At 34.3% G+C, this 13,801-nt stretch overlaps 1 protein-coding gene across 6 annotated transcripts in view; it reads right to left on the bottom strand.

The window, feature by feature from the left end:
• Positions 1-302: 302 nt before the first annotated feature.
• The window catches only part of FSTL5 (follistatin like 5), a 781,414-nt gene continuing 767,915 nt past the window's right edge, over positions 303-13,801 (bottom strand). For all 6 annotated transcript variants that reach the window (XM_003257915.4, XM_012507957.2, XM_030816289.1 and 3 more), the window contains one exon: positions 303-2,841. In XM_003257915.4, coding sequence (XP_003257963.1) covers positions 2,139-2,841 — 703 coding nt within the window. In that variant the 3' untranslated portion in view covers positions 303-2,138. The remainder of the gene's footprint in view (positions 2,842-13,801) is intronic.

A 13,801-nucleotide genomic window follows, 5' to 3' on the forward strand; every position in this document is an offset into this window, starting at 1 on the left:
AATTTTGATATTCCAGTCGTATATTTTCATTGAATACACAAGAAAAGAAGGGATTCTATAGAAATAGACATCATGTAAAGAATATATGCCTTGCTGTAAACATTGAATAATCAAAGGATATCCAATTTAGATTTTATATTAAAAGACAAACTAACTTCTCTTTCCTTGATCTCAGTTTACTTTACCTTCACCTGATCTCATCACTTTCAGAATAATGCAGAGCACCACACTATATCTGAAGCACTGGGAGAAAGTTTTTAAAAACGGTATGCATAGTAAATCATTGACTGAACTCTCAAGGGTTAAAATGTAAGAGGTTTATTCTCCTTTTATCAAGCAACGTCTACAGACAGAGCATCCACATGGTGTAAGCTACAAAAGAAGGATGTATGCGACAGACTTACTGAAATCATTAAGTCACAGACACTTTATATGGTTCATGTTCACAAGGAAGAAAATTGCTAAAAAGTAAAGCAGATTCAATAAGTAGAAACATAAGCTGATTTTTGTTGCTTATTAAATCTACCTCGCATAATGTTTCTGCTAAGAAGAAATCTACTGTATCACACAGCTCAGGATGCTATATACACATATTACACACTATAAAATTTCAGGTTTCTAAGCAGTTTTACACAATTTAAACTTGAGTAAAATTTGTATATTTAAAAAAGACCTTATTGGATTACCTTAAGTAAATGGAGGTCATTTCAACAGCCCATTAACATTTTTTTGCAACAATAAAAACAAAAATAAGTACAAAGATTTTCAAAACATGTAAGCTATTACTTTAAGCCTGGATAATTATCTGCTTATTTTAATAAACCAGCTCTCTAGTTTTAATCTACTTCTGCTGGCCTTCTCGTTTCCTCTTAAAACAAAACAGAAGCAACAATTTTTACTTCTCTACAGTGTCTCAAGTAGGAGGATTAGTTAGGTTTCAAACTACAGCACATAGTGAGAAGGTGCTTGTAGGATTACAAGGAGATGAATAAAAGAAATCATTTGCGGAAATTATTTAGAATAAAGGTTTTTGATACGTTATATTTAAATAGCAAAAACAATGGAGAACTACATTTTTACTTACCACTGTCAGGCTACCCCTTTATTCCCAACTTATATTACTAATTCTTCTAAGCCACTAATACCGCATCAATTCTCTTGCCAGTTTTCTTTTCCTAGGTGTTAATTTCCCTATATATGGTTTACTCTAGCAGACAAAAGTAATGTTTCTTTTTTAGAACCGAAAGTTCCTGATGATGAAACATTGGACTATATGAAAAGAAACAATCTATTAATAAATAATCGATTCTGCTAGTAATAAACATCTGTAGGCAGTTGACATCCCAGACAAACTTGCATTAAAAATATAATGCACTCTAGTGATTGAAAGCAAAATGAGTAGATTGCAAATATTTTGACTGTAATTATTTTTCCTCCCTTCCTCCCCACTTTCTATAGCATGCTGCAGATTATACAGTAAATGTCAAGTAGAGTTTGACACCTGTATACAACCTAAGGCCAACTTATGCCTTCAACTGATAGTTCATTGAGGGTTAAACAAAAGACTGAAGGCAGGATTTGGCTCAAGAGATGTTTTTTAACAACAAGAGATTTATAGTTATGAGGGCATTTAGTACGCAGGTTTTAGTCTTCCTTTTCCTCCTGTGACATTCCCTTCAAGGCACAAAATATTATAAACAGTGGACAGGACCGAATATTTTGAATTAAGAATTTTAAGATTCCACAACATCTTTTATTTCTTGTTTAATCATACCAAAATGACAGAGAAAAAAATAAACTACCCTCAAAATGAAATAATGCTTTATGTCATCTGAAATTCCCTGCAGTTTGGTTTTTTAAATGATTTAAATCCTACTTTATTGTTTAAAGCATAATTTACACATTTGATTCTTGTGACTGATGTGATTTCTCATTAAATATTGTGCTGAGTATTTCTAATTAACCAATATAATTAATTGTGTATGTCTTAGTCAAAAACAATTTATTTTATTTGGGCCAACCAAGTAAATTTTGTTTGACTAGGATATAAACTTGAAAAGTTAAGTTGTAAATTTAAACAATGGATTAAGTGCAATGTATTGTAAAACGCTTCATTCAGTAATTGTATCATAGGGTTTTTAGGCATCTCCAACCCAAATGACTGTATTTCCTTTCTCAACTTCAGTGATCTCACAGTTTAATTTATTGAGCCGTCCATCTAGGATGAAGAGAGAGTCCTTGGAAGGTGTCATCAGGTATTGACCAAACAAGCCACTGTCCTGGATTTGCCTGTTTTTCCGGTTCCAAGGCCATTCTTCTGCCTTGAGTGGTTCCTTGAGACTCTTTATCATCTTGACCTTCCCAGAAGAGAGCTCCACAAAGAGCACATCAGTTTGTGTGCTTGAACTACCGTAGATGTTATATTGGTGGGCTTCAGTAAAGGATGGTTGAAATGCCAGATCAGATATGTGCAGATTTGTGTGAATATCAAAAGCCTCCTGTATTTCTCCTCTGATGGTAATGTACTGAACCCTTACAAGACCTTTCACATCATTAATGCTGACAAGGTAGTGGCCATCTGGAGAGACATATGGAGTGCCTGTCACATCACTATTGAACCCAATGACTGAGTCAGTTACACCGTCCACCATGACCTGTGGGGAAACTGCTCCGGTGCTGTCAGGTTTGCAGCCAATGAAGTAGTAGCCTCCCAAGTGTGTATATGCCAATGACTGAGGAACACATTTATAGTCCTTCAAGTTAATTGTCTTGATGTATGACATGGTTTCAAGATCAATTTTTTGTAGTGCAGCTTCATCTTTATGAAGAATAAATCCAAACCTGAAAAAAATGAAAATCAGAGTTAAACAGGAAACAATGGAGTTTTTAGCCATAAGAAAAAAAACTAGATACAGGTGGAAAGGTCCATCACAAGCCCAGGCTCTAATTGTCAGGCGAGGCAGCAATTTGTGTTACAATTGTCTAGAAATAATCTGTAGATTGTGCCACTCTCCTTCTTTCTCTAGGTCATTCTTTCATTACATCCAAATCATCATAACTCATGCTGTAGAAAGAAAAATAATTAAAAGCATACATCTAGTTAATTGCAGCAACAAATTTTGCTTTTAACATAGTGGAAAGAAGAAGTATACATTATTCTGTAAGTTTCTAGACCATGTGATATTAAATAAGCTTGGTTAACTATTGTCAAACCCAGCAATGGTAAAAGGCTTGAATATATATTGGTTTCACTCATTTCATTTACTTCTTATATTGTTTTTTGGACATTAAATAAATCTGACATTCATCATTATTTAGATAAATTTAAGTATAACATTTTTCAACCTTCGATGTTTATATTGCTATTTTTAATGATATGCCTGCATTTTATTTGTTATCCTATACTGAATAATGAAGAACTTTATTTTTATATTAAAGCCAATTAAACAATTTTTGTTTGTTTTGTTGACCTTAAATTAGTTCAGAACTTTTCGAAGCATATTTTCTAAATATTGCTTGAGAATTATCAGAGATACCTGTGGCAAGTATAAATATATTTTTAAACTCACCTAGAACACAAGCAACTTTCTAGCAAAAATAAGTTAAGCAAGATACAATGAGATAGAAACTATTAAACAAAATTATATCCAAAGTAGATATTGGCCAATAGAATTGTAAAGGACTTTTATTTATGTTTGCATTAACAATATTGATTGTCACCTTCTAATAGTTCTAAAAGCTCATAATAAAAATAAGAGAAATATTTTTCCATTCACTGTGTTCATAAGTAATACAATGAAATTACTTTATTATAAGTATTAAGATAAAGCAAAACAAAAACTCTAAAGAGAGCCAATTATGTTATCATCACCTGTGTAATTATCTTTATGCTAATTATCACAAATAATTATCACACGTAGTTTTATTTATGTAAAAAAAATGACCATTTCCACACATAGTACAAAATATGGTACAATCAGAGTAATATCTCTTTAAAATTTTAAATGTAAGCATTTAGCAAGCTCAAAAATATAAATAAACTTACATATTAAATATCATAGAAAAATAAAATATTCTCAAAATCAGTCCTGTTTTGCAATTGCAGAAGAAAGGGAGTGCCTACACACAGGTGTTTTATGAAAATAGACATAAAATTGTAATTGCTGCCATTCTTCTTACATTAAATATAGTTGGCAAACCATATTATAATTTTAGCTACATTTAAAATTTATGAGGAGACTATTTGCTGTCATTGGAGAGAGTACAAATTCTTCTATATGAATGAAAATTCGCAATGTATAGCTACTCCTTTATAAAGCTTTCTTAAATATTTGTTCAACAACTACTAAATGCAAGACACTGGGAATATATTGCAGATCAACATAACTCTCCCTGTCTCCAATGAGTCTAGACATTTTGAGTGATAAAAAAGTGAAACAGGGCTAGTGAATAAAGCTTGATTATAGCATTCTGCTATACTATTACCTAATTTTGTAACTATTTCTTGTTCCATGTATTTGAAATGGCATAAAGCAATATATTTGAAAATAATATTTTGAGTGTATTTCTGAATGATGCCCACCACTTGTAGCTTATTTGCTGTTTATCTTTTCTGTGTCCTTAATAAATGTGTTTGTGTCCTTTCAGGAAACCCAGCTCATACCATACCCATTCAGGATAAATTTCAGTCTTGATTATGATGGTATGAAGAAATATTCATACTGTTGATAATTACTTATAAATATTTTCATTAAAATATTAATGCCTTGTGTATAAACATAGTGTAGTTTTAAAATCCTATCTGAATAATAAGGAATAAAAAAGCTTCAAACTGTCAACTGAGTCCCATATTTCTGTGTCTCTGCATCAAAAAATCATAAACATCATAAGTATCACTATGTAATCTCAGATTTGTCTGAAAAAATAACTCCATTTACTATAAACAGATAATATTTTTCTATTAATGGACAACCATTAAGGATGTATAGGTGTGTAAATATATTGGTATTATTTGCAAAATTATGAATTATGTTGAAAAATATCTTTCTGTTATAAATTGTACATGAGCTCAGAGGAAAAGCAGTACTAGGCTCACTGAATAAAAGCAATAAGCCAATCAAGCTTTGGCATTTCAGCTGTCCTCTTAACCTTGAGTCTTCTAGTCCCTTTGGGCTAGATTTTCAAATGCTAATGAGGAAGAATGAGACGAGCTCTCTTTACTCCTGAACAATTTTAACTTTGATACTACCAAATGTACTCAAGTTTTCTGTGATACAATCTAGCTACTTTTGGAAGTAATTAAAAATAAAAAAAAAATGGTCCAGTTAAAAATGCAGAAGATCTTTGTGGGATGATAAAATTACATCTATTTTGGCATCTGCACTGTATGCTCCTTTAGGGCTGGAGATGTAGCTACATAAGCAGATGCATGAGAATGCCTGCAATTTTTCACCACTGATTTATTGATTAGGAAGTGGTGTCTCTAATTCAAAATTTCCCCCGTACAGATTGATATTCAGAAGTCTCCCACTGTTCATTAGTCTCTGATTAATATTTACGAGGCTCTCAACTTTCATGCCTGCTTAGTATAATAAAATCCTGCACAGTATTAGGCCTAACATAGTTTGTCTAGTATTTGTCAGAATGTGTACAGAAAGTTGCAGACTGAGAAATGAGTTAAAATTGACTCTCAAAATTACTGTTTTTTTTTAGGAAATTAATGCCAATAGAAAAGCGTGGGCTCTCAGCATAGCATGGTATGGATTGTCAAATTTGGTGAAAAGAGTTATAGTTATTTCTTTTTTCCAAATCATTTTCTCTTTCTGAATGTCTAATCAATGTAGTTTACTATAAAGTTCATAAAAAGGTTCAACTTTAATTACTGCTTTCATGATTTAAGCTAAGATCCTGAAATGATTCATTTGAAGAGACTTGTTTTGGATGAAGTAAGGGCTTTCCTTCCAAGCTAACTTATTTTCATGATCCAGATTTTCAAAATAATAGACCTTACGTAAATGTGACCTTATGTAAAGTCCTTGACTTCCACGAGTTCCAATTCCTTCATCAGCAGGAAGAGGATAAAAGTACTACCTTGCTCTGAGGATGACAGTAAATGTATGTATACTACCAGGCATGCAGTAGATTCTCAATAAATAGAAATTGCCAGTCCTTTACACCGTGAGTAGCATTATTTTCCAATTATTAATCACATAAAACATTTTCTGTGGGATAACAGATTATTATAACCCAAGGATGAGAAAAACAACACAAACTTAATATCAATTTTTCTGTGCAGGTAATATTCTCACAATGTTAAAAATAAATAGTGTTACCCAAGTGTGGCTATAATTTTCCATTAATGTGTATTAGAGAGATCACATTGACAATAAAATACATGTTTTTATTCTTGCTCTCACTCGTACCAACAGTGTCTATGTCCAGTCCACATATTGGTTTATCACCAAATATCTCACATTGTTAAAAATAAAGACAGCCTAGCTCACTCTACCTCCACCTTCACTAGAGGCACTGCTTCAGTTCTTACTGAGAACATGGAGCAGTAGGCTACAGCATACTAGGTGAACCTGAGCTCTGCACAGATGATGGGATTTAAAATAGATCCTCGGCTTACCCAAGAATTTTTGCTAAAAGTCACAGAAAATTTTGTGGCTTACTTTAGGACCTGGATATCAAAGGACGTGGAGAGGCTGCAGTCAGCGTTTATGTCACAGCAATTCAGGAGACTTGTAAGAGAAGTTATTTGGCCGAGGAAGGAAGAGAACAGTATTTAGGGATGCATGGTTGAAAACCACAAAGCCTGATAGAGTCAGTGCTTGAAGGTCTCCATATCCCCCAAAGCCAGGCAGCAATTCTTGCACTTGAGTAATGGATGATTTCCCATGTCCTTTACTCAATCCCTGGTCACACAGTCTCATAAAACAAGGTTCCAGGCATTGTCACCTGAGCACTTGCCATGTTACGATGCTCCTATTCTCTTTTCAAATTAGTCGCCTGAGATGCTACTGAAGAAATCTCATGATTGCAAGCAACTCCCTGTGTAAATTTGTCATGGTCACCACCAAGAGCAATGTCCCCATATGGTCCCAGATACATTAAAGCTCGTAAGTAAAGAACACTGTAAGATTTGCAGAATAACAATCATTCTATCTCCTGGCTTAACATAGCACTGGCTGTCTCCAGAGTCCTTAGAACTTCTCATCTCAACAGTTCTTCTTACTACCGACTTTCAATGTTTAACCACTGAGGCTCAATCTCCATACAAATAGCTGGGAAAGGACCAAATGCTTCCTCCCCATTCCTACATGATCTTCTTCCTCAAACCCCATCATCTACACCGCCTCAGATTTCAAAACAAGCCTTCGCACGTGCATTAATTGTTGCAAATGAAAAGTAGTGAGGGGTGATTGGGTGTATTTGAGGAATGGGTTACCCAAACACTCTATCCTGTTATAAAAACCAACTGTGCTGCAATTCACATCTAAAACAAAAGCATTTTGAAAGCTGTTCCGATGTCCCAATTATTAAAGTCATATTCTTTGAAAAAAAATTCCAGAACCACAGAATTTGAACAGCCATAGGAATTTGTATTATGGGAATTTTACTTGTGAAGACTTAAATCCAAAACACATAATTAGGTGGTTAGTGTTTTATAAATAAGTGTGGGTCATATTATTAATATCTAGCTTTTCTAATTGGATTATAAACGCCATGTTTTCTAACTGAAAGGTAAGAAATGCTGAACATATAAGATGCTACAATCATATTTCTTCCCCTACACATAATTAATAAGTAAACCCACTCAAAATATGCTGTTTCAATGACATCTTCCATTATGTTATAGCTGACACAGTATTTTCATGGACATAAACCATAAATCTGACATGAGCTATCATTCATTTATGAATAAATGAATATAAGGGAATTTATATTTAGTTTTTTCTATTATCCCACACCAACCCTTGTAAGAAAAGATTGAATGCCCTTCCTACTCAAGTACCAGAGGATTCAGTTTTTATCTGAACATCATCACATAAATAGTTCAGTAAAACATACCTGTTTATAAAGGGTGGTCACATTCATGTTTGTGAGAGGGGAAGCAGAGAGAACTAGAATTGCCACATTTAGTAAAGATTTATTACAAGAGCAAGGACAGTTTCTGAATGGTCCTAATGCTTAGATGTGTTTCAGAAATGATAGCACTTTGAAGTTTTCTGTTTCCAAAGCATAGGTTAAAAGCTAAAATAAACCACAGGCTGTTCCCCCACCTGAATAAGTACATTATAGAAATTCTAAATTAAACATTTTAGCTATATTACTTCTTCCCTAAATTTCACTTATAGACTTTTTTCCTTAAAAAACTAGAATGTGCTTCTGAACATAGAAGTCCTTATTTTCTTTCAGTATTCTATTTATTCTGATATGCAGGGAGTCTAATTGTTCTAGGCAAAATCAAAACCTAAATCCATAATTTAATTTTAGTACATTCAAAGTGTCCAATTGCTTAACAGGATTAGTATTGCAGTATAAAGGTCTATTACTTTTAGTGAGTAATTGGGACATATGGCAAAATCAGATTTTTAAATTTTAATTTATTTTTTTTTGAGACAGGGTTTCACTCTGTTGCCCAGGCTGGAGTTCAGTGGCCTGATCTTAGGTAACTGCAGCCTCTGACTCCTGGGCTCAAGGGAATCCCTGCCTCAGACTCCTGAGTAGCTGGGACTACAGGCATATACCACATGCCTTGCTAGTTTTCGTATTTTTTGTAAAGGTGGGTCTTGCTGTGTTGCCAAGGCTAGCCTTGAACTCCTGGATTCAAAGGATCCTCCCACCTTGGCCTCCCAGTGCGCTGAGATTATAGAAATAAACCACTGTACCCAGCTAAAATCTATATACATCATATATATTGTAGATTGTATTTCAAATATTAAAGCCCTCTAACTCTTTTTCAGGAGATTAAGAGCTTAGGACACAAAACTGACAACTATGTCTTAAGGTGGCATTTTATAAAATTGGTTGTTCTTCCTAATTTGGGATTGAAAAAATAACCTGAAAATCTGAAAAGAGTAGCTTCCCTAAAGTCACTCATTTTTTAGATTAATGTGTGTTTTATGCAGGCGTTGATAAGTGGGTCAGAGGTGGCATAAAAGAAACAGTAAGCAATTAGAAGAACAAGAAAATGTTTATGAAGTACAGAGGTAGAAATAGAAAAGTAAGATGAAACAAAGGGAAAAGCAAGGCCGGGTGCAGTGGCTCACACCTGTAATCCTAGCACATTGGGATGCTGAGGTGGATGGATCACTTGAGGCCAGGCATTCAAAACCAGCCTGGCCAACATAGCAAAAACCTGACTCTACTAAAAATACAAAAATTAGCCAGGTATGGTGGCGTGCACCTGTAGTCCCAGCTACTTGGGAGGCTGCAGTGGGAGAATCACTTGAACCCAGGAGGCAGAGGCTGCAGTGAGTGAAGATCAAGCCACTGCACTCCAGCCTGGGCAAAAGAGTGAGAATCTGTCTCAAAAAAAGAAAAGGAAAAGCAGTTTTAAAATCTATTAATTAATCAAAAAATATTACCAACGTGTTCATTTTATACATGCAAGAGAGAAATAGTAACTGAAAAAAAATTTTATGAAGAAACAGGTTTTGCATGAGTTGGATTCTAAATACCATATGACCAAATTCAATAGTTATTCACAATCTACTATGTATGTACACTGTGAAAAACACTATGAAGGAAATGGAGAGAAAATAAATGGTCTTTATCCTTAAGGTAAACTACAGTCAAGCAGAAGGGTGCTTATATTCCTATGCCCTGACTTTCAAAGGGTGTTTCCAGAACCTCTTCAAAGATGGGAGAAGGGATGGATGTAGCTACATCCCAGCTTCAGCTAGTAAATTACATTTTTGTTATGTTAGGCTTTCATTTGAAGAGAGAGTTTATATTGGTCTAGATGCCAGAAGGAAAGGGCAAATTCTAATTGGAATAGATCAAGAGGGGCACAATAAAGTGACTATTTTCAGAGAAGTGTCAACTGACCACAAGGGATAATGCAGTAATATGAGGAGAGTAACAATGAAGCTGTTACCACTGCTGGTCCGGGAAGAAAGGAGCTATTTGCAAATGTGTGCTTCCTGAGGAGCTGTGAATTCTGATCTGAGGAAACCACTGCTCTCCTATAAATGAGCCGACAAGGAGCCGATGGTGGGGGCTAGTACTCTAGTCCCACTCCTTGCAATCTCCAGTCAGGCCTCTCATTTTCCAAACCAACAAGAAACCATATTAGCGAGCCTTTTGGGATGGAGGGCAAGGTGCAGAGGAGTGGCAAATGTACCTGGGGATGGAAATGCAAAACAGCAGTCCCAGAGTTCCTTAGCCAAAGAGTGTGAAAAACTCAAGTCTAGTGAATGTATAGAGCTACATGGAGTGAAGACGTGACATGTATATTTAATTTCTAATAGGGTTCATTTGACAGCTGAAAAAGAAAAATTGTATCAACTTTGCAAGTGGGGAACATAAATTGTTTTAACTTTTGTTTTTACCCGAAATGAATATTTAGGTAACATTTTCTTACTTCTGGTAAAATTTTAGAAAATGCTTCTTAACATTTAATTATAGATAAAGTACCCTTTTTTTTTTTTTTTTTGAGACAGAGTCTCACTCTGTCGCCCAGGCTGGAGTGCAGTGGCGCAATCTCAGCTCACTACAACCTCCACCTTCTGGGTTCAAGTGATTCTCCTGCCTCAGCCTCCCAAGTAGCTGGGATCACAGACGCGTGCCACCGTGCCCAACTAATTTTTTGCATTTTTAGTAGAGACGGGGTTTCACCATGTTAGCCAGGATGGTCTAGATCCCCTGACCTGCTGATCTGCATGCCTCAGCCTCCCAAAGTGCAGGGATTACAGGCGTGAGCCACCACACCTGGCCAATACACGTAATTTTAATAACCATGTAGTAAAGGTTACACACATGATCAATACTAGTTAATTTATTATTATTTTCCAATTACCCTTTACAATTTCTCCAGACACATTAAAACTGCATGAGTAATTATTGCTTACCAGACTATGTAATATACATAAAATAGATTGTAATATATGTTTAGAAATTTATCTGGATTTGCTATTTTTAAAAAAGTTTATATTTTGGTTTGCCTGTTTTGGGGTATGTGCAAATTAGGGAAAATAAAGTCAAAGTTGTGTTTTGCTTTTAGGGTCTTCAAATTATGTCTAAATAAACATTTGGAAGCATTTTAGCCTTTGACTCCTATGTTTTCCTTGATCTATTCAATTAATGGTTGGATTTATTTAGCTATTATTGATTTAAGAAGAAATAGCCTTTTTGTAGATACCAAATTTTAAATCAAAGACAAGAGATAAATCCTGAAGGGATTTAAATAGCAAACAGATTCTAGAAGCAGGTATTCTAAAAACCTGACAGTGAACAAATTCTCCAGGTCAAGGCCTATCATCGAAATTATATTTCAGAACTAAAAATACAATACCAACCAATATAACAATAAAAGATGAAGATATTTAGCAGATTAGAAATTGCAAACATAGGGGCAAAGAAGATATAATAGAATATAGGTAACACTAGAAAATTAACTGTAAACCTACTGTTAAACTAAATAATTTGAAATGTCAAGGGGCACAAAATAATATAAAATTAATATATTTTATACATACTAACAAAAACTAATCAAGAGAGAGAATTGGAAAAATGACTGATTAATATTAGCAACTAAAAAGGTAAAATATCTATGAACACACAGAAGCAGAAATAAATTTTTCTTTCTATTGCAATTAAAAATGACTGAAATAAATAGAAATCTATCACATTCCTTTAAAATATGTTCAAAGTCAATCTATAAATTTAATATACTCTTTCAAAATATTAACATTTTATAATTAGATTGGCTGATTCTAAAATCTAAAATTAAAATACTAATGCTGTTTAACTTGGTAAACTGACTGTAAATTTTATGGAAACCCTACCATAAAAGACAGCCGATAGGTTTTGAAAAAAAAAAACTGTGGGAGATTTTTTCTCCTGTATATTTATACGTATTATACAGGTGCTAGAAGGAAATCAGTGAAGAATTTATTTATTAAGAAAGAGAAAGACCAATGAAATAAATAGACTTCAGAAATATACTACATGTATATGGGCTACAAGTGGAAAGTAATGGACTATTCATAAAATCAGGACAAATACAAAGCTACCTCAAGAGAGAGACAAACAGTTGAACTAATACCTTAAATACTAGATTGTTGTAATAATGGCCTCCAATTAATCCTACCTGCCAGTATCAATGCCCTTGGGTAGTCCTCTCCCACACTGACCCTAGACTTGGCCATGTGACTTGTTTATGCCCACGGGACATCAGCAAACAGGAGGAAGCAGAGACTTGACTAGTTAGGGCTTTCCCTCTTAGAGTACTGCAGTCACTTTTTGAAGAATGTTGTATAGGATCATTGATCATAAAAAAAAAAACACTGAGAGAGAAGCCCACCCATCCCAGATATCCTAGCTGAGCTCAGCCATCAACCAATCCAAAAGTGACTGAAGTTACATGAACGCACACATGATTGATTAAGTAAAATATGGCGGGCCACACTATAGATTTCTGTGGATGATTATAAAGCAGTAGACTAAATATAAACAGAGCAACAAGAATATTTCTTTAAAATGTAGGATTGAAAGAAAATAAGTAAGACACAACTAGGTGCAGTGGCTCATGCCTGCAATCCCAGCACTTTGGGAAGCCGAGGAACTCAGATGACCTGAGGTCAAGAGTTCAAGACCAGCCTAGCCAACATGGTGAAACTCCATCTCTACTAAAAATACAAAAAAAAAAAAAATTAGCTGGACGTGGTGGCATGTGCCTGTAATCCCAGCTACTCAGGAAGCAGAGGCAGGAGAATGGCTTGAACCTGGGAGGCAGAGGTTGCAGTGAGCCGAGATCACACCACTGCACTCCAGCCTGGGTGACAGAGCAAGACTCTGTCTTAAAAAAAAAAAAAAGAAAAGAAGTAAGATGCAATATGGGATATAGGCCATATTATCATTTATATAAATGAAAACTGTAAAAAAAAGCACAGCAAACACAAACAAGCCAAAAAGCTATACCTATTTTATAAGAAAAACACAAAGCAAAGGATACTTTAAACATGAGAGTTGTTGACTACACAGTTTGGAGAAGGAAAATTAAAGTGTGGAATAGAAATAAAGACAATTGATAAACTAATAAAAGAAGGATCTTGTCCATATAAATAATTGTGGTATTCTGTGAACTAGGGAGTATAATGAATTAATTCAACTCTCTTTACTCTCTTCTACCCCAAATCAAAAGATCAGTTACTTATCTTGAGGATGGGAGTAGCACTTTACAAGTGTAGAAACTGTGCAGGTGAAAGGCAGGGGATAAAAGGGAGATTTTTCAAAATACGTAACTTCTGTTTGTATGCCTTTAACAATGTGAATGTCTTACCCATTCAACAAATTTTGTTCTAGGTCAAAAACACAAAGAAAACTATTCAATGATATTTTCCTAAATATAATATAAATTTCCTGATTTTATATAGTCCTTGTATATGTATATATAAATGCACATAAAAACCTCTATATACACACATATACATGTACATACATACTACACTCCACTGTTATAAATTTAAACAATGTAGTAGTGTCTTAACAAGACAGAAAATATTGGTGGAATAGAATAAAGATTTTAGAAGCAAACATACCATATGTATAAAATTAATAATAGAATAAAGGT

The sequence above is a fragment of the Nomascus leucogenys genome, chromosome 7b (assembly GCF_006542625.1).
Source record: "Nomascus leucogenys isolate Asia chromosome 7b, Asia_NLE_v1, whole genome shotgun sequence".
Taxonomy (NCBI): domain Eukaryota; kingdom Metazoa; phylum Chordata; class Mammalia; order Primates; family Hylobatidae; genus Nomascus; species Nomascus leucogenys.